The following is a 25,123-nucleotide window of genomic DNA, read 5'->3' as shown; positions in this document are numbered from 1 at the left end:
AGAGAATTCAATGGTTCAGACACACTAGCAGGTACTGTAGAGCTATTATAAAAATATATCAACACAATTCAATATTTATCGGGGTTTTAATAGCCGGGGCAGAGAGGTGGCTGAAGATACGCATTCCATATAAGGTAAGGAAATGTTATAAAATTACTACCATAGCGATTTTTAAATATAAACATGTAAAATACGTATCAAATGGTACGGTACTGTATTCTTGTGGTAGGAAAGTATTGTAAACTGGTGGTACAGTATGAGGAATATGTTGGTAATCCTAATCAAAACAGACTAGTAAAATACATAAATGGCCGTTTAAGTAGTTTTATGTTCCCTTTTGCAATGTGCAGAATTCTGCTCACAGCTGTATTATAAAAAAGACTTTAGTGAAACAAAAATATTTTCTGTGTATAAAAGAGTGTTTTAAACTGTTCACTAATGTTCTACAACAACGCAACAAATTATGCTGTTTGTTTTTATATCATTGTTTTAAGCACCGTCTTCTATTGTATCGTAGCTTCTACTGAGCGACAACAGCAGAAATGTTTTCTCAAAATCCATCTGTTGGTAAAAAGGACGACAAGGGGAGGAATATTCAGGTTGTTGTAAGATGCAGGTAATGTGTTATTCCATGGCTTCTCTTAAGTGCTATTTTGAATGCCCTCATATTAAATATGACGTAAACGGCCTCAGACTAGATTAAATAACCATGGTCCATTCAGTGTAGACATACTGTGGGTTGTGAAGAACTGAAACCTGAGCATTTATCACAGTGACGCAGTCTAAATTTATAAAAATGGGATTGTAATTAAGTAGTTAAATCCTTAAAATGCTTAATTCTACTACATGCTCACCGCCTATAGAAATCTCAATATATATCTGCCTGTCAGAAATTAGCTCAACATTACATTTGTGCCGTCAGTTTTGAAGGTGTTTCTTATCTATGGTAAAAATACATGAAACGAAAAATAAAACTAAAATAAATAAAAACGCACACAGTTCAGGTTAAATTATGTCAATGGTCTATTTAAAACACGAAGCCCCGTTTTTCCTCCGATATCATGCTTTACAAATAATTATTTGCAATTTAGAATATCAACATTTTATAATGTGTTTTTTAAATTCCAGACCCTTCAACAATGCAGAACGTAAAGCATCTTCTTATAGTGTTATGGACTGTGACTCTGGAAGAAAAGAAATTCTTGTACGTACAGGAGGTGTTGGAGATAAAACGCTCAAGAAGACCTACACCTTTGATATGGTAAATTACTTTCATGCAGTACGCTTTTGGTTTATTTACTTCAGACGGATTGCTTTTTTTTTTTCTAAAACGTGTCACCTGTTTTATAGGTTTTTGGGCCTTCTGCAAAACAAATTGAAGTGTACCGCAGTGTGGTGTTTCCCATTTTGGATGAAGTTATCATGGGATACAACTGTACAGTATTTGCGTAAGTATTGGGCAACGTTTTAATTTTGTTATTGGAGCACAATATGCACATAAAATGCACATACTTTTGAGTGCTGGAGGGATCACCCAGATTCCATGTGCTACCTGATTCCTTTTAATAAATGTAATTATAATATTGAGATATTATATGTATCTCGATGCGATTCTACAGGATCGGCCGATCGATTTCAATCGGCTAGTAGTTTAATATTTTGTGATGCGATTTGCTCGCATCGGGTAGTGTGTCATAACCACTCGCAAGTCTCAGTCAAAACCAATGAGTTCGCCGTGTTCAGTCATAAGAATGGAGACAGACAAGCATGTATTCTCTCTTAATACACACACAAGATATTCCTTTAGTTTGTATATGATAACTATCAGACGAAGTATTTACAGATTAAAGTACTTAAACAGGTGCTATAACCATTATTTATTAAGTGTTTTAATTAAATTATACCAAATAACACTTAATATTAATTTAATCATTTGTTGCAACATTTAAGTGTTGTGTAAATATTTGGTGTAATAGTTAAAAAGTACAGTGATTATGGGGCTGTCAGGGCATGTTTCCAAAAGATGTCGGCACAGACATACAAACAAATGGAATATCTGGTGCATGCATGCATGTATGTATGTTGTGTGTGTATTAATAGAGAAAGAGAATATATGCATGTTTCCAGTCATATGTGGTTTTCACCATCACAACGCCTTATAGATAGTATTGTCATTGACTTGCCCCATTGCCACTGTACTTTATGCATCCAGGGCAGGTCAAACATCAGAAATAAATTACAAATTGTACCTTCCTACTATTTCAATCGAACAGTGTGTGATGCAACGATCGCATTGGGTATCGGTGTGTCCCTGGCTTAATTGACAACCACAGGACTGGAAGACCCAAAAAGCTACCTAAAAAGGATGAGCAATACTTCAATATAATATCCTTAAGGAATAGACAGGAGACAAGCATTGAAGTGACAACAGAACTAGCAGAAGGCACAGGTGTCGTCCATTCATCAACAGTCCAAAACCCCCTTGACCATTGTTCCATAGTCCAATTTCTGTGATCTTGTGCATATTTTAGCCTTTTAATCTTGATCCCCTTAACAGAAGTATTCTTATTGCAACACATCCTTTTAAGTCCTGATTTCAAGAGTGACCTTTGTACTGTTGATTTGATGGACGATGACACCTGTGCCTTCTGCAAGTTCTGTCGTCAATTCAGCGCTTGTCGTCTTTCTATTTAAGACTATTATCTTCAAGCATTGCTCATCTTTGTTTGACAGCTTTTTGGGTTTTCCAGTCCTGGGTTTGTCAATTACAGGTGTTTCTCTGTACTTGCTGATTATGCTTCGAATACCGCATCTTGAAAATCGAGTGATGCGAGCTATTTCGCTCAATGTTTTTCCTTCTTTCTTTATGTAAAGTCAAGGTTGTTATAATAGTAGAAAACACTACTGACTTTGATGCATTATGAGCATCAACAATTTACCCAGAGTAGAAAAATGTAACATGTAAGACTTTTCCACAGTAGTGTGTATGTATAGATGTGTGTTATATATAAAAATACAGTATATACCCACACACTTTTTTTTTTTTTTTACTACAGATATGGGCAGACTGGAACTGGAAAAACATTCACAATGGAAGGTGAAAGGTCTCCCAATGAAGAATTTACATGGGAAGAGGCAAGTAACCTGTTTTTTTGTCAGATTAGTAGCAGGTTGGTTTTGTCTTTGTTTCTATTGACATGCCTACTGAATCATGCAGTGTTCAGAGACTGCTGTTTGAACAATAGCTTAAAGGTACTGTATTTATTGGGTAATGCTGCATTTTCCCACAGTTATCTTTAACATAACTGTAGCTTAGGAAACATACTATTTGGGAGTAAAATTAAGAAAAACCTTATTAAATTGTATGGGGTACCACACCATTTTCTATGTAAACATGTAAATGCACCTTTTATACTGCATCACAATGTGTTTGGCCCAAAATCTTTATTTTATTTTCTCCTGTTCATCCCTCTCTTAGGACCCTCTGGCTGGTATCATTCCTAGAACTCTGCATCAGATCTTTGAGAAGCTGACTAGCAATGGAACAGAATTCTCTGTCAAAGTGTCCTTGCTAGAGATTTACAACGAGGAGCTTTTTGACTTGCTGAGCCCTTCGACTGACGTTAACGAGAGGCTACAAATGTTTGATGATCCTCGTAATAAGGTAAGAATTTCAAAAGAGATTTAGGTATTGTTAAACAATTTTCCCTACTAACTTCATCCGATTATATTTACTACTGTACATATGTTGAAGTTGTTAGATGTCATCATCCAGTTAAGAAGTTTACTCATTACTTTTCATAGCAAGGGGGTTTTGTATAACATATCTTCAATGCATTTTAATTCTAGAGGGGTGTTATTATCAAAGGACTGGAAGAGATTTCTGTACACAACAAGTATGAGGTTTATCAGATTCTGGAACGTGGTGCGGCTAAGAGGAAGACTGCATCAACCTTAATGAATGCTTACTCCAGGTATTCGCTTATTTGTTTCAGAATTATGCTATGTAGAATCATAATGAGTACTCATATAAGCTAATTACTTGCTGATAGTCCCCTGGTGTCTTGGTCCGTACTGTGTCTCGATCAAGTTTTTAGTTTTGTTTTAAGCAAACCAAGTTTTTATTACATAAAATAAAAATGCTGTTGGCATATCTAATGAGATCTTTCTAATACCCCTTTCACACAGAGGAGTTATGACCGTTCAGAACCAACAATGGTGCTGCATTTTAGTCTGTGTGAATTGCCTATACCATCACAAAGCTGTCATATTTTATGCCATCTCTGAACCGTCTTAACTCCTGTGTGATGGGCTATGCTGTAGCGCCCAATTCAGGATACCGTCAGAAATCTGTATCCCATGTGCATTGCACGTTGGTAAAATGAGATCAGCTCACTGGCACGGCTGGTTCTTCTTTTGCTCGTGTCTGAGGTCAAATACGAGTAAAGCACATGCGCAGCAGTTGTCGGTTGCATTTTGCATTAAATTACCACAAGGTGTATATATATACACACACAATCTGCCACCAACAGATTGCAGTTCCAAAATAATAGCACATAGTTTATAACGGTATGCAGTAGGTAGAACTTTTTTTTTCTTTTTTTTGATGGTCAACAAGCCTACAACCTTTAGGCCTCAGTTCTATAAGGTGGCTGAATGAAAATAATGTTAATAATGCTTCCACACTTTAATATTTTTGTTTCAATTCACCACATATGTACATATATATTAGAGAGGACAAAGCAAACACAGGGAAATTTACAGTACACACAGCTCTTCTTGAACACGCCTGTGCAGAGTGGATAAATTATAGTCAATCTCTAGATATCACACACACACGCATACAGAATTTTGCTGCTGTGTGTGTGTATATAATCAAGTAGCTTGCCCACTTTATTCTGCTTTTGTTTTGTTTCCGTTGCCATTAAACCGATCTGTTGACTGACAGGCTTGAAAGTTGTACTGGGATGATCCCTTTGGCTGTGTGAAAGGGTTATGACTGTATTATACAGGCATAAATTGTGCAATTTTGTGCTGTGTGAATGGGTATTTATATATATATATATATATATATATATATATATATATATATATATATATATATATATATTTTATAACTTCACTGAGACGACCCAGTAGAGGTATTTGTGTGAAAGGGGCTGTGTCTTAAGTTATTACTACTATATGCATGGTTATAGTTGTGGGTGTTAAATAACATCCCATTGGTAAGAATTTTACATTTAAACATCTTTGCATGTGGTTAGAATGTAATGCAGATTTTATAGACCTATGGCAAAATGGTTTGCAGTGCTCCGGTGTAACGGTGATGTGATTAGGAAACAAAAGACAGACAACAAAGTTCACAATCCAAGCAGGTTTTATTATTGTAATCCTGGTCTGACGACCACAAAGAATAATCTCAGGCAATGCACAGCCATGCGTATTTCACAGTTTTAAACCAACGGATTGCAGTCCTGGAATAATAAGACTCAGTTCATAATTAATGAAACACAGTACACAAAGACACATGTTCACAAGTCCAGAGATTGTTATTGTTATTATTTGTGTACAATGGTGCAGTGTTATCCGGGTTTAGTGCTGGCCTGTAGCGCCAGCTCTGGATTGTGTTAGCCATCTAATAAATTACAAACAGTACAATTAGAACCGACAAAACAAACACTAAACGCTCACGCTTGTTCTTTAACTATAAACAAAGGAACAGATCACCTAGCCATGTCCCCTTGGTTTGTGAGTGCAACCGTTTCTCATTCAATCCGCGGTTGCCACATCGCTTTCCTTCTGGACTGATGACTTAATGTACCGCAGCTGTGCCCCCTTTTCTAAATGGCCGAATTCCACCTAATCCTGGGAATGAATTGTCAGGCCATCCAGTCCAGGGCACACTGTTCCCTTTACACTGTGTCCTCACAGGTCGGGAGGGAGATTTATCACCAAGAATCATTCTGTGTCTGTCACAAGACCCCAATGGTATATTTTGTAAACTCTACACTATGTGGATATATCACTGTTCCTATATGTCTTTTAGCCGCTCGCACTCCGTCTTTGCAATTACAATTCACATGAGGGAGACCACTGTTGATGGAGAAGAACTTGTCAAAATTGGCAAACTGAACTTGGTAAGTGTAAATGGTATTGTTTTATATACCGGTGCTTGTGCTTTTTTGTGAGTGTTGCGTTGTACAGTGTTTCACTATTTCATTTCAGGTTGATCTTGCCGGCAGTGAGAACATTGGTCGCTCTGGAGCTGTGGACAAAAGGGCACGAGAAGCTGGTAATATCAACCAGTCACTCTTAACTCTGGGCAGAGTGATCACAGCCCTTGTGGAGAGGACCCCTCACATACCATACAGAGAATCCAAGCTCACTCGTATCCTTCAGGACTCTCTTGGAGGTCGCACGAAGACGTCGATCATCGCCACTGTTTCCCCTGCCTCTGTCAATCTGGAGGTATGTGGTATGCATATTTGTGTTGCTGGGCTGCTGTAGTAATTCTGACTTCTCAGAACTGCCTGAGGAGTCTGCCTTGTATTTTTGTGCCGAATGCTAAGTCTACCGTTTTTTATTGTTTTAAATAGAAATGCATTTGCATGCAGTTTTGTAAGTTATATTTTCTATTGTGGTAAGGGATAGATAATTTATAACAGCTGTTTAACGAGAGACCCGTTGATTAGATAAAGCATGAGAAATGCAAACGTAGTTCCATGTCCAAGCCATTGCTTTGAAAGGAAGCTGTATGGGCCATATGTGACTTCGGTGGCTATTGGTTGGGCCACACTGCTTAATTTAGCTTTAGTATAATTTTTGTCTTTCTGTAAAATAAGGTTTTGTATACTTTTTTTTGGAAATGTGTAATCCTTCTGCCTTATTTCCAGGAAACCTTGAGCACACTGGATTATGCTAACCGGGCAAAGAACATTATGAACAAGCCTGAGGTAAACCAGAAACTCACCAAAAGGACACTCATTAAGGTAATTTTCCATTGCACTGAAAAAAAATCAATTTAGTATCTTATGGCCTGTTTCAGTCTGTTGGATACAGTAATGCTGTTTAGGGTTGTTCACAGTTCAGAGTTCAAAGTTTTATAATTGACAACATTTAAATGTTGTCAGGTATATGAAGGCCAAACATAGGTAATGGTGTACAGTGTTGGCCAGTTTCATATTTAATTCATTTTCACCACAGATTGTGACAACATTTCCTAGGAAACAAAGCGATAGTTTTTAATGAATGAATGTTTCATTTTCAATTTGTAGGAATACACTGAGGAAATTGAACGCCTTAAACGTGACCTTTCAGCAGCTAGAGAGAAAAACGGAGTGTATATTTCTTCTGAAAACTACGAGTGAGTAACTAGAAATTATAACACGGAAGCTTTGTGGTGCTTGCCAACAGTGTGCACAAAAAGTGGTGGTGTTCTATGCCTTTTTAAATGTGTTCATTAAAATAAGTAACATGTGTTTAAAGGTAATTACTACATACACACATGGGGAATAAATATGGCTAATAATAGAAAAAGAAAATATTCTAAGGCTGTGTTCACACTGGATCTGTTTTTTAGAGGGTTTGGTCTGCACTCGGTACGTTTGGTGTGAAGTGTGAGGAAACTAATCGTATCGAGTCCACCTAAGAGGTGGTCTCGGTCAGTTTTGCAAATGCACTGGAGTCTGGTTTGCTTGCTAAACCTCAATGTGAACAGCTGCACAAGGGGAAACAAACTGTACAAGGTAACCTGACTTCGAAATAAACAAACAAGATCTTGGAGAACTGCATTAGGGGGTTACCAGACATTCTTGTGAAAATTGAATTTCAACTTTATTCCAGTTTTATGAACAGCAAAATAGTAACCCAAGATGTGCAGATTTCTGAGTTCACAGAGAAGATTGCAGCAGTGGAAGAAGAAATGAAACGGGTAAGTTCTTTAAATCATAAAGCTGCATAATGTTGGGCAGTTAACAGTACCTTAATACTGTGAAACAAGCCGTAAGTTTCTTTAATTCAGGTACAGAGAATTAAGTGATGCCTCGTGTGAAAGAAATTAAAACTATAGGGGTCCCTAGTGGCTCACCAAGTAAAGACACTGCTGCAGAAGTCATGCAAACTGGAGAAGGCTAGTTTTAGATTCTGTAAGTGATTGTCTGTATAGTGGGAACAGGGGATGCCTTTCTTCTGCCATTGTGGCCCAGTATGTAGGTTAGTGGTGAAGTAGAATTTAAATTGGAGACACATAGGTGTAAAACTGTGTGTGTGTGTGTGTGTGTGTGTGTGTGTATATATATATATATATATATATATATATATATACATATATACATACATACAGCTCTGGGAAAAATTAAGAGACCACTGCAAAATTATCAGTTTCTCTAGTTTTACTATTTATAGGTATGTGTTTGGGTAAAATAAACACTTTTGTTTTATTCTATAAACTACTGACAACATTTCTCCTAAATTCCAGATAAAAATATTGTCATTTAGAGCATTTATTTGCAGAAAATGACAACTGGTCAAAATAACAAAGATGCAGTGTTGTCAGACCTCGAATAATGCAAAGAAAATAAGTTCAGATTCTTTTTTAAACGACACAATACTAATGTTTTAACTGAGGAAGAGTTCAGAAATCAATATTTGGTGGAATAACCCTGATTTTCAAGCACAGCTTTCATGCGTCTTGGCATGATCTCCACCAGTCTTTCACATTGATGTTGGGTGACTTTATGCCACTCCTGGCGCAAAAGTTCAAGCAGCTTGGCTTTGTTTGATGGCTTATGACCATCCATCTTCCTCTTGATCACATTCCAGAGGTATTCAATGGGGTTCAGGTCTGGAGATTGGGCTGGCCATGACAGGGTCTTGATCTGGTGGTCCTCCATCCACACCTTGATTGACCTGGCTGTGTGGCATGGAGCATTGTCCTGCTGGAAAAACCAATCCTCAGAGTTGGGGAACATTGTCAGAGCAGAAGGAAGCAAGTTTTCTTCCAGGACCATCTTGTACTTGGCTTGATTCATGCCAAAGCTGCCCGATTCCAGCCTTGCTGAAGCACCCCCAGATCATCACCGATCCACCTCCACCTGGAGAGGCTTGTAGGCCTCTCCAGGTCTCCGTCTAACCATTAGACGACCAGGTGTTGGACAAAGCTGAAATTTGGACTCATCTGGGGGTGCTTCAGCAAGGCTGGTATTGGGCAGATTTGTCTTTGTGAAGGGTGCATGAATCAAGTCAAGTACAAGGTTGTCCTGGAAGCAAACTTGCTTCCTTCTGCTCTGACAATGTTCCCCAACTCTGAGGATTGGTTTTTCCAGCAGGACAATGCTCCATGCCACACAGCCAGGTCAATCAAGGTGTGGATGGAGGACCACCAGATCAAGACCCTGTCATGGCCAGCCCAATCTCCAGACCTGAACCCCATTGAATACCTCTGGAATGTGATCAAGAGGAAGATGGATGGTCATAAGCCATCAAACAAAGCCAAGCTGCTTGAACTTTTGCGCCAGGAGTGGCATAAAGTCACCCAACATCAATGTGAAAGACTGGTGGAGATCATGCCAAGACGCATGAAAGCTGTGCTTGAAAATCAGGGTTATTCCACCAAATATTGATTTCTGAACTCTTCCTCAGTTAAAACATTAGTATTGTGTCGTTTTAAAAAAGAATCTGAACTTATTTTCTTTGCATTATTCGAGGTCTGACAACACTGCATCTTTGTTATTTTGACCAGTTGTCATTTTCTGCAAATAAATGCTCTAAATGACAATATTTTTATCTGGAATTTAGGAGAAATGTTGTCAGTAGTTTATAGAATAAAACAAAAGTGTTTATTTTACCCAAACACATACCTATAAATAGTAAAACTAGAGAAACTGATAATTTTGCAGTGGTCTCTTAATTTTTCCCAGAGCTATATCTATAATATAGTGTGTGTGTGTGTGTGTGTGTGTGTTACAATGCAATATTTTATAATGGCATATGTTGTACACATTTTCTTAATGTTTTAGGTTTCTGAGCTATTTATAGATAGTCAAAAGGAGCTTGAGCAATATTCCTCAAATCTGCAAGAAAAGGAAAAAGAACTTGAGATGACTCAAAACAATCTGCAGCACACCAAGCAGAAGCTGTCTGAGGAGGTGTTTGTCGTCTCAGCCTTGAAGACCACTGAAGAAGAGCTTTATGGAGCTGCGGACCAGGTTAGTTTTCTACTGCAACCGCTTGGAGGTACGATCATAGAACATAATCAAAAACAAATAGAGAGAGTTGGACGGGGCCTGTGGAGCATGGCTTGTACTTCTAAGGTTACAAACTTCCTAAATATGTATAAACTATTTTAAATAGAGTTTTATATTTATTTTATTCAGTTGTTAACCACAGTTGATGTGAGCACCAAAGATGTATCTGGACTGCATGCCAAATTGGATCGGAAAAAAGAAGTTGAACAACATAATGCCAAAATGCAGGAGAGCTTTGCAGCTCAGATGGACAGCCTGTTTAACCAAATGCAGAAATCTGTTGAACAGCAGAGCCTTAAGCATCAGGGCATGCTTGAGTTCTACACCACTTCGGTTGGTAAGTTCCCTGTCAAGTACGAGGTGTAACCATTACCTAATGGGTATTTATCCTTAAAGACCATAAAACCTGAAAAGATGTACCAAAGCTGCACACAGTGCCTGTCACGCAGTCGCACCCGTCCCTGAGGGTATACAAAGGACTACTGGCACAATATTGTCATTTTTCCTTTCACTGACCTGAGCGCGAGATCTATTCACAGAAGTATCACTCATGTCTAATTTTGTCTGACTTCGCTTTGTGTTTTACATGTTTTTGCACTCGGCTGTGGTTTTTCGTTGGTCTCCTAGTGGACTTTGGCCCTACATGAAGCCTGCGGCTTAGTTGCCCCTTCCCTGAGATTGAACACCTTAGTGGGCTATGGCATTGTCTCTTAGGTTGCTAAGCTTCGGTGAAGCTTAAAAATAAAAATTTGTTTTTTTGGTATTAATTATATTAAAATAACGCCAACTCTATATTGTGTGAGAAATTTATGTGTTGTGTTTCTGTGGGTAAACCCCCCAGAAAATACAAATACTGAGACACATGCTTGGGTCAAGCTGCTTGCAGTTTTTCCCTCTGTGTGTCCTTGCCACATTAAGCTGTGCTTATGGAATTAGTGTGAAGACTGTTAGGGCTCTAGCAGTAGGCTTTCCCCAGTTTGAGCTGCTGGTTAACCAAGAGCATTATGTAGGTGGGCATCCCTATATTTGTTTTCATGGTAACTGTAGGTCCAAGACCTGCTCCCGTTCTCACTGATACTTTTGTACAACGAACAAGGTTACCACTTTTCCAAGTCACTAGCAGTTGCTGGGCTCAGTTCTGCTTTGGGTCTGAGTTGTTCGCAGTGTCTCGCTGCCGCTTTGGTCCCTACTTGCAATACTACTGCAAAGGCTGTCGGTGACAGCGGGCTTCCTCCAGTCTTAGGGCTGTCTTATGTTAAGCCAGAAGCTATAGAGGTGGACATCCGTGCGTATTTTCTCTTTGGCAACTATGTCACTGACTTACCACCGCTGTTGTTGAGCAAGGTTAACGCAACGATGGTGTACCATGCTCTGCAACCGTACCACGTGTACCGTACCGTTGACGCTCTTCCGTACCCCGTATACCATACTGTGTGTAGCGTGCATTGTAGACCATACCGTGTATATCATGCATTGTGCACCATACCGTTACGCTGTGCAGTACCGTGTGCACCATACCGTGCAAGCACTGTATAGTGTATACTGTAAGGCTATACGGTGCAAAAAGATTCTTCTATTCTTCTGCACAGTACTAGTGCCTAGGTACTGTGTAGATACTTAAAAGTAACAAAGGCTAAGACCCATTCTACATTACAGTGGTTGCATAGTGGCATTGGTGTTTGTGCTGTTCAAGCCTTCCTTGGTTACCAGTACTATACATATACTGTTCTAGAAATTGCAGCAGAGCGGTTGTTTGAATTTACACCACTTCTGTTTTACGATGCCTGGCTTTCACTCTGCTAAGTCTGCAAAGCAGGTCTCCCTATGAAAGACAGGCATGGCAGATCCGCTGCCTGTTTGGGTCCAGAGCATGCTAAGGAGGCACTTGCCAACCTTAACTCCTTTTGAGTTCTGTGCCTCCTCCAGTATGTGGACCGACACAAAGCTGGAGTCCTATGTTTCAGCATCCTCACAGACCGCTACAGGTGACACCTGCTAAAGCCAGAGGGGGAGCCAGAGTAAAGGCGCTCCGCATGAAGTGCAGGATGTGTCCTATAGCCTGGAGATCGCAGGTTCGAATCCAGGCTATGTCATTGCCGACCGTGACTGGGGCTTCCCTGGGGGCGGCCCACAGTTGGCAGAGCGCTGCCCGGCTAGGGAGGTCTTAGGAGGGGCAATTCACCGTCTACCATGCACCAGCGACCCCTGTGGAGCCATTCAGATCTGTGTTGTTCTCTGGCACTATAGGTGTGATGGGTTAGGGTTAACCCATCAGACCTTCGCTGTGGATCCACAGTGCTGAAAATGACAGGTTGGCAGGAACACGTTTCGGAGAGCTTGTGTTTCAGCCTCCGTTTCCCTAGTCGAGGGTGGGGGGGTGAAGCGGTGAATTGGGATTAATAATAACACAACTGCCAATTCCAAATTTGGGGAGAAAAACTGCGGTAAAAATCACTGGTGACAACATTTTATTTTTTATTAAAACGCATATAAATAAAAAAAATTCACATTCTCATAAAACCTGGGCACAGGAAGTACCTCGGGTTCATTTTCCAAGAGACTGTGTACGAGTTCTGAGTACTGCTACTAGGCGCCTCTAGCTCCTTGTGTCTTTTCAAAATGCATGAAAGCTATTCTGGCCCCCAGTGAGTCTTTGGAGGCATCAGGGTACTCAATTATTTGTACTGGCTCATTTATGCTCAGTCTCCAGCACAGGCAGTGGCTCACATGGAACAAGTAACCGACCACCTTCGTCGGTCTGTCACTGAATTGTGCCAAGAGCCAGCTCGCATCCTTGCAAACAGCCTCCTATTTGGGAGTGCATCTAGATTTCAGATCCATGCTGTCCACTCTGTTGGAGGACAGAGTGCAGAGAATAGTCACTTGTCTGATGCTTTCTCAGCTCAACAAAAAGGCCACAATAGTGACGTTTCAGAGGCTTCTGGGCTTGATGGCAGGAGCTTCCCAGACCCTTCTTTTGGGTCTTCTACACATGCGCCCTCTTCCTGCTGTTGAACCAGCCTTGGTTTTTCAGCTCTCGTTGAACTGTGGCCGTCTGCTGACAGTGCAGTACTGTCTGCAGGCTCTATCCTGGTGGACACAGCCTGCTCACCTGCACTTAGGTGTAGTGCTGAGCAGCGTCACCAGACTACTTTATCTTGCCAGTTGGTAATTATCAAAGGTAAAATCTGAAAATATCCACCAGAAAGCAATTTTGTTTAAAAATTCTACTATTTTAATGCTATAAATGGTAGTGGGTCTGAATACTGCCACTCTAACTAGTGCTGATAGTCCCAAGCCCTCTTCCACCCCTGGCGGCACTCGGCCAATTTTGCGCTGCCCCTAGTGAGCTCCAGTCCACGGTCTATAGGGTGCGTCTTGCACTCCACATGTAGTGCTTTTACTGGATGCATCACTCTGGAGCCCCTTCTAACTAGTTTTTTCTCCTCTGGTTAATTTATAACCAAATATATTTGCATTACTACTATAACACGAGTGTTGAGGGAAAAATGTACACTATAAATATACATAATTCAGTTATGCAAAGTACTGCATATACAGTATCTTACTGGATCTAAAACCCTTTGTGTTCTAGGTGATCTTTTAAATGCCAATGCAACAGCCTTCAGTGGTACACTATCCACTGTTGCCAAGTCTTTTACAAGCCTCAAAGAGATCGTCAACACTGAAGTGGCAAAAAGTCTGGACACAATGCTGAAGCAGGAGTCACTGTGTGAAGAAGCAAAGAGCAGTCTTCAGAAGTGCATGGTGAGTTAGGCTGATGATGCATCCCAGACACTGAGAGTGCCTCAAGCCTACCCTGAAGGGACCAGCCTCTCTAGGTATTGAGGATCGGTTAGTATTATTATTGGACTTGGGTATGGTGGGAATTTTATTTCTATAGATAATCATGTATTGACTGCTCAAAATGCATATCTATACAATGGGGATACAGGAGGTGTCTGCATACATATGGTCATGTTGGCCTATATCTAGAGAATGCACTGAAATGTGGAAGAACCTGTATATCACACTTAGAACAGTGGTGAGGAATGTATATTTGTAAAATTTAAGAAACTGTTTTGCTGACCAGTAGCCATGTAGCATTATCACAATGCAGTGATACAGAGTTAAACCTTTAACCTAATGAAAAGTTGTCTGCTGTGTATTGTGCAGACTTGTGCGTGATGTAGACTGCTATACACTGAGCACTTGAGACCTGGTCCACACGGGGTAGTGCATTAACCCAGTAAAAGCAGTTCTCTGGATTGCTAAATGCTACTTTAAATTTGCTTTTAGGAAGAGCATAAGGCTGAAATGGAGGAAATGCTTCTAGCAAGGCTTCTGCCTGGAATTAATTCTGTACTGCAGCTGAACAACCATCTGAAACTAACTTTGCAGAGTCATTCAGCATTGGCAGAAAAGGTGAGACAGTATTTATCAAACAGATGTAGTGTGTTATAAACCTAGATGGAATGCCTTCCTTCCCTTATCAATGTTGTTTAATAAAAAACTGACAGAATTTATATATTTTTTGTCTGTAAAATTATGTTGCAGCACTGGTTAATTCTCATGTTTAATACAGAGGCTGCAAAAGCAGGAAAACATGTAGATTCTTTTATATATATATATATATATATATATATATATATATATATATATATATATATATATATACACACATACAGTACTGTGCAAAAGTTTTATGCAGGTGTGAAAAAATGCTGTAAAGTAAGAATGCTTTCAAAAATAGACATGTTAATAGATTATATTTATCAATTAACAAAATGCAAAGTGAGGAAACAGAAGAAAAATCTGCATCAAATCAATATTTGGTGTGACCACCCTTTGCCTTCAAAACAGCATCAATTCTTCTAGGTACACTTGCACACAGTTTTTGAAGGAACTCTGCAGGTAGGTTGGCCCAAACATCTTGGAGAACTAACCACAGTTCTTCTGTGGATTTAGGCAGCCTCAGTTGCTTCTCTCTCCATGTAATCCCAGACAGACTCGATGTTGATCAGGGCTCTGTGGGGGCCATACCATCACTTGCAGGACTCCATGTTCTTCTTTACGCGGAAGTTAGTTCTTAATGACTTTTGCTGTATGTTTGGGGTCGTTGTCGTGCTGCAGAATACATTTGGGGCCAATCAGATGCCTCCCTGATGGTATTGCATGATGGATAAGTATCTGCCTGTACTTCTCAGCATTGAGGAGACCATTAATTCTGACCAAATCCCCAACTCCATTTGCAGAAATGCAGCCCCGAACTTGCAAGGAATCTCCACCATGCTTCACTGTTGCCTGCAGACACTCATTCGTGTACCGCTGTCCAGCCCTTCGGCGAACACACTGCCTTCTGCTACAGCCAAATATTTCAAATTTTGACTCATCAGTCCAGAGCACCTGCTGGCATTTTTCTGCACCCCAGTTCCTCTGTTTTCGTGCATAGTTGAGTCGCTTGGCCTTGTTTCCACGTCGGACGTATGGCTTTTTGGCTGCAAGTCTTCCATGAAGACCACTTCTGACCAAACTTCTCCAGACAGTAGATGAGTGTACCAGGGTCTCACTGTTTTCTGCCAGTTCTGAGCTGATGGCATTGCTGAACAACTTCCGATTGCGAAGGGAAGTAAGCATGATGTGTCTTTCATCTGCTGCAGTAAGTTTTCTTGGCCGACCACTGCATCTACGGTCCTCAACGTTGCCCGTTTCTTTGTGCTTCTTCAAAAGAGCTTGGACAGCATATCTGGAAACCCCTGTCTGCCTTGAAATTTCTGCCTGGGAGAGACCTTGCTGATGCAGTATAACTACCTTGTGCTTAGTCTTGCCATGGTGTATGACTTTTGACAGTAAACTGTCTTCAGCAACCTCACCTTGTTAGCTGAGTTTGGCTGTTCCTCACCCGGTTTTATTCCTCCTACACAACTGTTTCTGTTTCAGTTAATGATTGTGTTTCAACCTACGTATTGAATTGATGATCATTAGCAGCTGTTTGGTATAATTGTTTAATCATACACCTGACTATATGCCTACAAAATCCCTGACTTTGTGCAAGTGTACCTAGAAGAATTGATGCTGTTTTGAAGGCAAAGGGTGGTCATACCAAATATGGATTTGATGTAGATTTTTCTTCTGTTCACTCACTTTGCATTTAGTTAATTGATAAATACAATCTATTAACATGTCTATTTTTAAAAGCATTCTTTACAGCATTTTTTCACACCTGCCTAAAACTTTTGCACAGTACTGTATATATAAAAAGAAATATATGTATATACATGAAATACATTTATTTTTTCGTTTATTAGTCCTAAATAGTTACTTGATTGTTGAAGTGTAATGCATTTTAATAAAAAAAAAAAAAAAAAAAAAAAATTTAGGTGGAGACCATGAAACAGGAGATGAGCACGTTCTTCAGTGAACACGGACAGGCTCTCACTAAAGTGCGTGAAGACACTGCCACAATGCTGACCTCTCTCCAGGCAGACCATGATGCTTTGAAGCAAGAGGTCAACAAAGCAAACGACAAGCACACAGAGGTTTATATCTACAAATTCATCTCTCTTTTATTCAACAGTATCTTTTTGGTTTTTTGTTTATGCATTTTTTTTTAAAACAATTTTGTTGTTGTAGGGCATGTCCCAAGTGATTTCATGTCTACAAAATCAGTTGAATCTTTTGGCTGTGGAGACTCAGCAGAATTTTAAAAGTGTGTTGAATAAGACTGAAGGACTGCAAGCTTCAACGGGTTCTTACCAGCAAACCATGGAGCAGTAAGTGCTGTACATTTTATAAATATATTAAATAAAATAAAAAATAACAAGAATTTGCAAAGGGCATAAACTAAATATTTATAGTACAACACAGTGGTAGCTCTGCACAAAAAAATTTATATGAAACACTGGCTGCAGCTGCCTGGGAAATGTGCCTTTGTAATATTTTGTGGGGGAAGACTAACCGAGATTTTAAAATCAGGTAAGAGAATAGATATTAAGTTTGTCCTCCCACAAAACAAACTTGCAGACATATTGGCAAATCATATTGTTGGAAATTGCTACTGAATTTATTTATTTATTATTATTTAATTTATGGCATTGTGAAATCTTTGCATGATGCAAAGAACCAAAATATCTTCCAATGGAAGAAAAGACTGAACAGTGATAATGTTGCCCATGCCATTAGGAATTAAGAAAATTGATATGTTTTTTGTTAAGCACCCCTATGAACCTCTACTGCAGCACATTTAATATATAATACTATCATTTAGATATTGTTAACTGCTTATAAAATAGTGATTCACATTTGGCAAACCGGACATAATCCAAATTAATCAAATACCTTGCTGAGTAATTTAGAGAACTGGTGCTAAATATTTTAAATATATATTTTTTTCTTTTTCTTCACAGGCATTGTATAAGCACAGTGGAGAGTGTTAATTCTCAGCAAAACAAGTTTGAGTCCTCGTCAGATAACTTGATTAAAGAGATCCGGCAAGCATCCAGTGAGGGGGTGAAAGTCATAGAGGAGTCCACTGGATACTGCACACACTTGAGTACTGCTGTTGCAAGCCTGAACGAAGAAACTGAGAAATGGTGCAGCTGCACAAACTCCAACATTGTGTCCTTTGCAGACAGGCAGCTTTCCTTCCTGAATGGGAACAGATCTTTAGTTCAGAATTTACAGCAGGTAACGTTTATTTATAGCTTTAATGTTGGTGTCGCTACAGAACAGAAGTTGCCAGAGCTACTCCAAATATACTACCTAGCATTGTGTGTGTTTGGGGCTAGGCTTATAGCAGTTATTTGAACTTCACAAGTTGATATAGTCTATTGCTTTACTTGAGAGGAGCCTGGACTGCTTGGCTGGGAGTGTTCAGGTCAGGACTGGAGGGTGTGCAGAGCTGAGAGGAAGCAATATTCTTTACGGAGTGAAATTTTCTTGCAGTGTTTTTTTTTTTTTTTTTTCTTTGTAGTACATGCTTTTGTCAACTTGCAGTGAGCACATAAACGATCTGGCAGCACCAAGTTGCTGTAGAAAGCACTTTTAGTCATTTTTAGACTGTTTTAATGTGTCTGACCAATTGAATTTAAATCTTTTTTTGTTGTGGCAAAGTGGTTAGTAGTGTGCAGGTATGGAAGTGATGCTATGCAGTAAATGTGACTACACACAGTTCCAAGGTCATTTTATTCTTTGTTTCCTTTAGAAATTATTTTTCAAAATAATAGATGGCTGATGATGCACAACTGTGTAACCTGCAGCCTAAAACAAGGGGTTGCAATCCCCAGATAATGTGTCCAAACAGAGTTGCAAACAATACAATACACACAAACAGTCAGTCTAGTGAGTGAAAAGCTGTTTGTAACGATGTGTTTTGGTGCAGTGTGTTCCGGGTTGGTGCTAGCCTCTTAGCTACAGCTCCCTGGGTGTAAGTTTAGCAGTCTATGGGGGGGGCTCCCTGGTGGTGCGTCCAGTAGAGGCACTGTCTGCAAGAGGTCCAGAGCTGCGTGGTCCTCCGACACTGTAGCTCTGAGGTAGCTGCAGTGTGAAAAGACGCGGGCGGCTGCTGGCACATGTTTCGGAGGACGCATGTGTTCGTGTTCATCTCTCGAGTCAGCGTGGGGGTTGCAGTGGTGAGCCAGGCTTTAAAATTGGGCATTTCAAAATGGGGTTGACAAACAAAACGGTGACACACAACACTGATAATACATGCAACACTCACGGTTTTACTTAAGCCTTCGGCAGCCGACACAAAGGAATGGTTTGCTTCACCGCCCCCTTGGTATTGTGGCTCCGCCCCTTTTCTCGGTGGCTGACTTCTAACTTTCCCTGGAATTAATTGACAGCCCTTCCAGTCCAAGGCACACTTACTTTTTGCACAGTGCCCTCACAGGTCAGGAGGGTGGTTTTTATGACCCAGATTCTTGCTCTCTCTGCCACAGGGGTGTATTAGATTTCTCTCCTAATTGTGTTATTATTTTATTTATTTATTTATTTTTTTAATGCCTGCCAACATAAAATTGATAAGATCTATTCAAAAGCCTTAATTTCTTGGTATTCAATAAATGTCATCCCCACACCCCCTCATATTTTTCATGATGCCTAACAACCATGAAAAGGCATCTGCAGAACTGTCAAAAGCTAATTGTTAGTAGATATGTGGTTGTTAAATACATAAGTGCTACTTGTGTTAATTAACCATTCTCTGCTTTCTTTTCTCTCTTTACCAGGATGTGGTCAGGAGTTGCGACTCCCTATCTACCGAGGTGACTGATCAGATAAGAAGGCAGCAAGGCTCTGCAGAGAGTGCACTGAGTGCCCTTGTGGAACAGGTTGGGAGTGATAAGGAGATGCTTATGGATCACAAGATTGAGCTTGGGGACCAGGCACAGGAAGGCTTGCAAAAGGTTTTAAGATTTCTGCAGGAGGAGCTCAAGCAGGATGTTCCAACAGGTATTTCAAAGGGTTATGAATTTTCATGGGTATTGGGGTGGGGGGGGGGGGGGGGGGTATTTTTAAACAAATGATTACATCTGTGTGACCTAACTGCACTTTTTTTCTTTAAATCAAAATTAGTTTTTGAAAAGTCTTATGCTTGCACACTGTATCACATAATGACAGTTTTAAAAAAAAAAAAAAAAAAAGTCCAGAGCAGAAATATATTTAATCGTGGTCACACTCACATGTGCAAAAAAAGTGACAATGCATGTTTCAGCGGCACCCACTGCTGTCATAAGTGCATAATACTAAACACATGTTTACCATTTTTATACAGTCTCAAATCATTCATGTTAACAATATACATATAAATCCAATTGATTTAGACTGGCAATCCAGATCATTGATAAACGAGTTACATATTAGAACACAATACATTGATTTAATCAGAATTTTTTTAAATTATCATTTTTTATTTTTTTTTTAACATTAACAATTTTATAAAGCTGTATTATCAGTTTTAGATCTTGGTATCCAAGAATAATTGAGTTGATGGACAATGGACCCAATTGTTAACGGGCCAACAGCAGCAATCAGTTTTGATTTAGAAAAAAGGTTAAGACATTTATCAGCAAGAGTCTTTTGCATATGTCCAAGTCCACTGCAACATATGTTAAATGTTGAAAGATTTATTTATTTTTTCTATATATAAAATCTGAAACACTTTGACGTCGATCTAAAAAATATTTCCTCTGAAATGAGGTATGTTTGTATGCAGACTAGAGACGTCAGAAGTAGCAAGAAATACATTAGAATTAAGGCGATCTAGAAAATCTCCTGTATCTAACATAACTAGGCAGTTCAGTGACCAAAGGTCTTAAAGAAATCTACAAAAGTTTGACAGTGAGAGAACCAATACCAGCTACTATTGGGCGTCCAGGGGGATTCTCCAAGGATTTATGAACCATATAGTACTGTGAAAAAATGCTGTAAAGTAAGAATGCTTTCAAAAATAGACATGTTAATTTATATTTATCAATTAACAAAATGCAAAGTGAGGAAACAGAAGAAAAATCTACATCAAATCAGCATTTGATGTGACCACCCTTTGCCCTCTGCAGGTAGGTTGGCCCAAACATCTTGGAGAACTAACCACAGTTCTGTGGATTTAAGAAGCATCAGTTGCTTCTCTCTCTTCATGTAATCCCAGACAGACTTGATGTTGATCAGGCCTCTGTGGGGGTCATACCATCACTTCCAGGACTCCTTGTTCTTCTTTACGCTGAATATAGTTCTTAATGACTTTCGCTGTATGTTTGGGGTCGTTGTCATGCTGCAGAATACATTTGGGGCCAATCAGATGCCTCCTTGATGGTATTGCATGATGAATAAGTATCTGCCTGTACTTCTCAGCATTGAGGAGACCATTAATTCTGACCAAATCCCCAACTCTGTTTGCAGAAATGTAGCCCCAAACTTGCAAGGAACCTCCACCATGCTTCACTGTTGCCTGCAGACACTCATTCGTGTACCGCTCTCCAGCCCATCGGCGAACACACTGCCTTCTGCTACAGCCAAATATTTCACATTTTGACTCATCAGTCCAGAGCACCTGCTGCCATTTTTCTGCACCCCAGTTCTTGTGTTATTGTGCATAGTTGAGTCACTTGGCCTTGTTTCCACGTTAGAGGTATGGCTTTTTGGCTGCAAGTCTTCCATGAATGCCACTTCTGACCAGACTTCTCCAGACAGTAGATGGGTGTACCAGGGTGCCACTGTTTTCTGCCAATTCTGAGCTGATGGCACTGCTGGACATCTTCCGATTGCGAAGGGAAGTAAGCATGATGTGTCTTTCATCTGCTGCAGTTAGTTTCCTTGGCCGACCACTGCGTTTACGGTCCTCAACGTTGCCCGTTTCTTTGTGCTTCTTCAAAAGAGCTTGGACGGCACATCTGGAAACCCCTGTCTGCCTTGAAATTTCTGCCTGGGAGAGACGTTGCTGATGCAGTATAACTACCTTCTGTCTTGTTGCTGTGCTCAGTCTTGCCATGGTGTATGACTTTTGACAGTAACCTGTCTTCAGCAACCTCACCTTGTTAGCTGAGTTTGGCTGTTCCTCACCAGGTTTTATTCCTCCTACACAGCTGTTTCTGTTTCAGTTAATGATTGTGTTTCAACCTACATATTGAATTGATGATCATTAACACCTGTTTGGTATAATTGTTTAATCATACACCTGACTATATATGCCTACAAAATCCCTGACTTTGTGCAAGTGTACCTAGAAGAATTGATGCTGTTTTGAAGGCAAAGGGTGGTCACACCAAATATGGATTTGATTTAGTTAATTGATTAATAATTAACTAAACTTTGCATTTAGTTAATTGATAAATAAACTATTAACATGTATTTTTGAAAGCATTCTTACTTTACAGCATTTTTTCACACCTGCCTAAAACTTTTGCACAGTACTAATTTTATATAATATATATATATTTTTTTTTTCAGCATTTAACATTATATTGCTATGGACTCGTAAAAGACTTGTGCTGATAAATGTCTTAAATTTTTTTTCTAAAACAAACAAAAGTTAATCCTATATTGTGCTTTTGAAATGTAATCGACTTGCCTTAATGATCGGATTGCTGCTGTTTGCCCAGTTAATGATTGGGTCCATTGTCCATCAATTGATCAATTTATTCTTGGATACTTGGATCTAAAACTGATAATACAGCTTTGTTTTTATTTTATTTATTTATTATGCTAATTTTAAAGTTAATCTGATTTTAAATCAGTGTATTATGTTAATACTTAGTTTGTCAATGATCTGGTTGCCATTGCAAGTCTAATTTTATCAGTTGGATTTATATGTATAAACATGAATGATTTGAAAATACTGTATTTAAATGGTAAATGTGTTTAGTATTATGCACTGATAGCAGCAGGCTGCTTAAATGTTTGCATTTCAGCACTTTTTTGCACATTTGAGTGTGAATAAGATTTAATATTTCTGCTTTAGTTTTTTTTTTTTGTCATTTTGTGATGCAGAGTGTGAGCATTAGACTTTTCAAAAACTGATATTTTGAGCTTAATGCACCTGTGTTTGGACTACAGTTTTGGACGGCCTTCGTAAAAGCGCAGAATCATTGCTATAAACTCTTTAAATCAAGATTACAACTAAATTGTAAACACAAGAATTATACTTGGACCAATGGTGGTTTTTTTTTTGGTTTTTTAAAAGGTAGCTTGTAACTTTTGTTTTGAACACTTCTTTTCTATATTCAATTTCTAGGCACCACTCCACAGCGCAAAGAATTCTACTACCCAAGGACCTTTTCTAAAACCAGACCACGGGATGTGCTGCTTGAGCAATTCAGACAAGAGCAACAGGAGCTGCAGGCTGCTTTTAATACGTTTGAGCCTGTCCAGGAAGAGCAAGTTGATCAGGTATGCCATAACGGTTCTAAAAAATGAACAGTCGGGAAAAGTTTAACTGAATCCAGCAATGTCACCATGACTGAATGAAAGGTGCAGTCTACTGTGTCTTAAATCCTATACTGATGAGTCCTGTGTTCAGAAAAGGTTTCTGGTGTGCAGGGAGAGTCATACAGTGCAGGTTCGGGTCCTGGCTGTGCGAAGTTGCCAGTCTTTGCTGGGAATTACGAAGGGAGTGTCGCATGGCTTTGGCGCTCCCTTGGGTTAAGCAGGGGCTTTCTCCATTGTGCTACAGCGAACCCTGCTGGTCAGGCGAGTGAGCTCAAAAGCAGTCACGTACAGGGCTGAAGTTTGTCTTCCAGCGGTCGGTAGCTCTCTGACATCTGCTCAAGTTCCTGGGTCAAAGATGAAGCTGGCTCTGTTGTGGGATTGGGGATACCTCGACCTTCAGTTCTACTGAGTTGTGTGGGGACATTGCACATTCCAAATTGTGGAGAAAATCGGGGGTAAAATAATTGGACACTTAACTTTAAGAAGAAAAAAAGAACTTAGACCCCATGATTTTTATTTTATTTGCCTATTTCCAGGCATTGCTGTTGGTCTACTTTCTAATGCAGGTTTATTTCTCTCCTCCACTGGTTTCAGGACTCCTTGGAAGATGATGCAGTAAATGGTTCCAATGAAAGCATGTTGAGTGAAAAGTCCTGTGTTGATGATGGTATAATGTGCTATGAGAATGGAAGAGCCCCTTTCTTCAAGGTAAAACCAGTTAATGGGTTTCTTTTAGATGCCTGTGATTTAAAGAAATGCATGCCTTTCCTGCTTACTGTTGTGACTGCTTGAAAAAAGCTTTAAAAGTAAAACATTCTTGGAGCTTGTAATTTCTGCCTTATGTGGGTATTTAGTTTGTTTTGTTGTTGTTTTAATATTAAGGGCTTAAGTTTTATAATATAAATCCTACAAACTTAAATATTTCAATATTGTGCAGCAGACAAATTCTATTTTTCAGGGTAGGACTGCAAAGTGGACTTTTGTACACCACTGAATGAAAACCATTGTGTACTGCCTGTTCGTGACATTGCAGGGCATAGAAGTGTCACTGACATACTTTTGTGTTGATTTTTAGCGCAAGAAGAATCAGAAAAAAGAAAAGGAAAACCAAGCATCTACCAGCTTGCTTGATAAATCAAAAACATCAGAGCCAATGGAGCACTCCATGACCAGGTCTAAATTACCCCTCCGGTTGCAGAACTAAAGGAGCAAGCTTTTTTTTTTTATTATTATTCATTATTCCAGAAGATTGTCTCTTTCTTTTTTCTGTTTTGTATTTTATACTTTTCTTCTACATGTGTTTTTAGTCTTCTGTCATCCTGCTTGAAACTAATATACTTTACTTTAAAATCTAGATGTTGTGCATTTAATTGTAAAACTGGAATTAAATGAAATGTGTTTGTAAAGTACTGTACTTTTTAAAAATAAAATTGAAGACTTTTCAAAAAGATAGATCTGGTTATTTACATAGCTGCCCAGGACCAATTTGGGGTGCTTTTTTCCCTTATTTTTAGCTTTAGTTAACTGTTTTGGTCATTTATGAGCAAAACAATTCATGAAAAACTGTATTGCTTACTCTAAAACTTGTACTTGGTTGGTTAAAAACAAATGTGGGAGTCTCCTTTTATATAATATGCATTGTATATAACGGTATTTTACATGTAATGTTTTTGTTTCTTTTTCCACCTCCTTTATGTATATTAATGGCTAAAGGTTACACCTGTTTTATAGTGAGACTTATAATGTTAAGGTCAAACACCCTGGTTTCTGTTGTGTTGTAGAACCTGTTAGTTGGAAATTAATTAAACACATTTTCTGTTGTATTCTCGCTGTGCAATAAATATATTTAATAATGTTTGCAGTACAGAGAGGAGACCTGCACTGAACTTAAAATAATGAAACCTTTTGTTTACCCTTTTACCCGAGCCACAAAATAAAATATATACCCAAGTTTTTGC

General features: G+C 39.2%; 1 protein-coding gene across 1 annotated transcript; it reads left to right on the top strand.

Annotated features, from left to right (window-relative positions):
- Positions 1-25,109, top strand: LOC121321443 (kinesin-like protein KIF11). The gene is made up of 23 exons (XM_041260395.1): positions 1-134; positions 518-616; positions 1,129-1,261; positions 1,351-1,448; positions 3,057-3,135; positions 3,479-3,664; positions 3,850-3,974; positions 6,047-6,137; positions 6,226-6,468; positions 6,894-6,989; positions 7,275-7,363; positions 7,843-7,930; positions 10,017-10,205; positions 10,374-10,581; positions 13,840-14,012; positions 14,544-14,669; positions 16,625-16,783; positions 16,878-17,017; positions 17,651-17,930; positions 19,472-19,694; positions 22,972-23,126; positions 23,760-23,873; positions 24,241-25,109. Exons 2-23 carry the CDS (start codon positions 543-545, stop codon positions 24,367-24,369), a joined length of 3,198 nt encoding a protein of 1,065 aa, XP_041116329.1. The 5' UTR covers positions 1-134; positions 518-542; the 3' UTR covers positions 24,370-25,109.
- Positions 25,110-25,123: the final 14 nt, after the last annotated feature.

This window comes from Polyodon spathula, chromosome 10, assembly GCF_017654505.1.
Source record: "Polyodon spathula isolate WHYD16114869_AA chromosome 10, ASM1765450v1, whole genome shotgun sequence".
NCBI lineage: Eukaryota > Metazoa > Chordata > Actinopteri > Acipenseriformes > Polyodontidae > Polyodon > Polyodon spathula.
The sequence above is the reverse complement of the archived record's forward strand: the minus strand, read 5'-3'. Positions and strand labels throughout refer to the sequence as shown.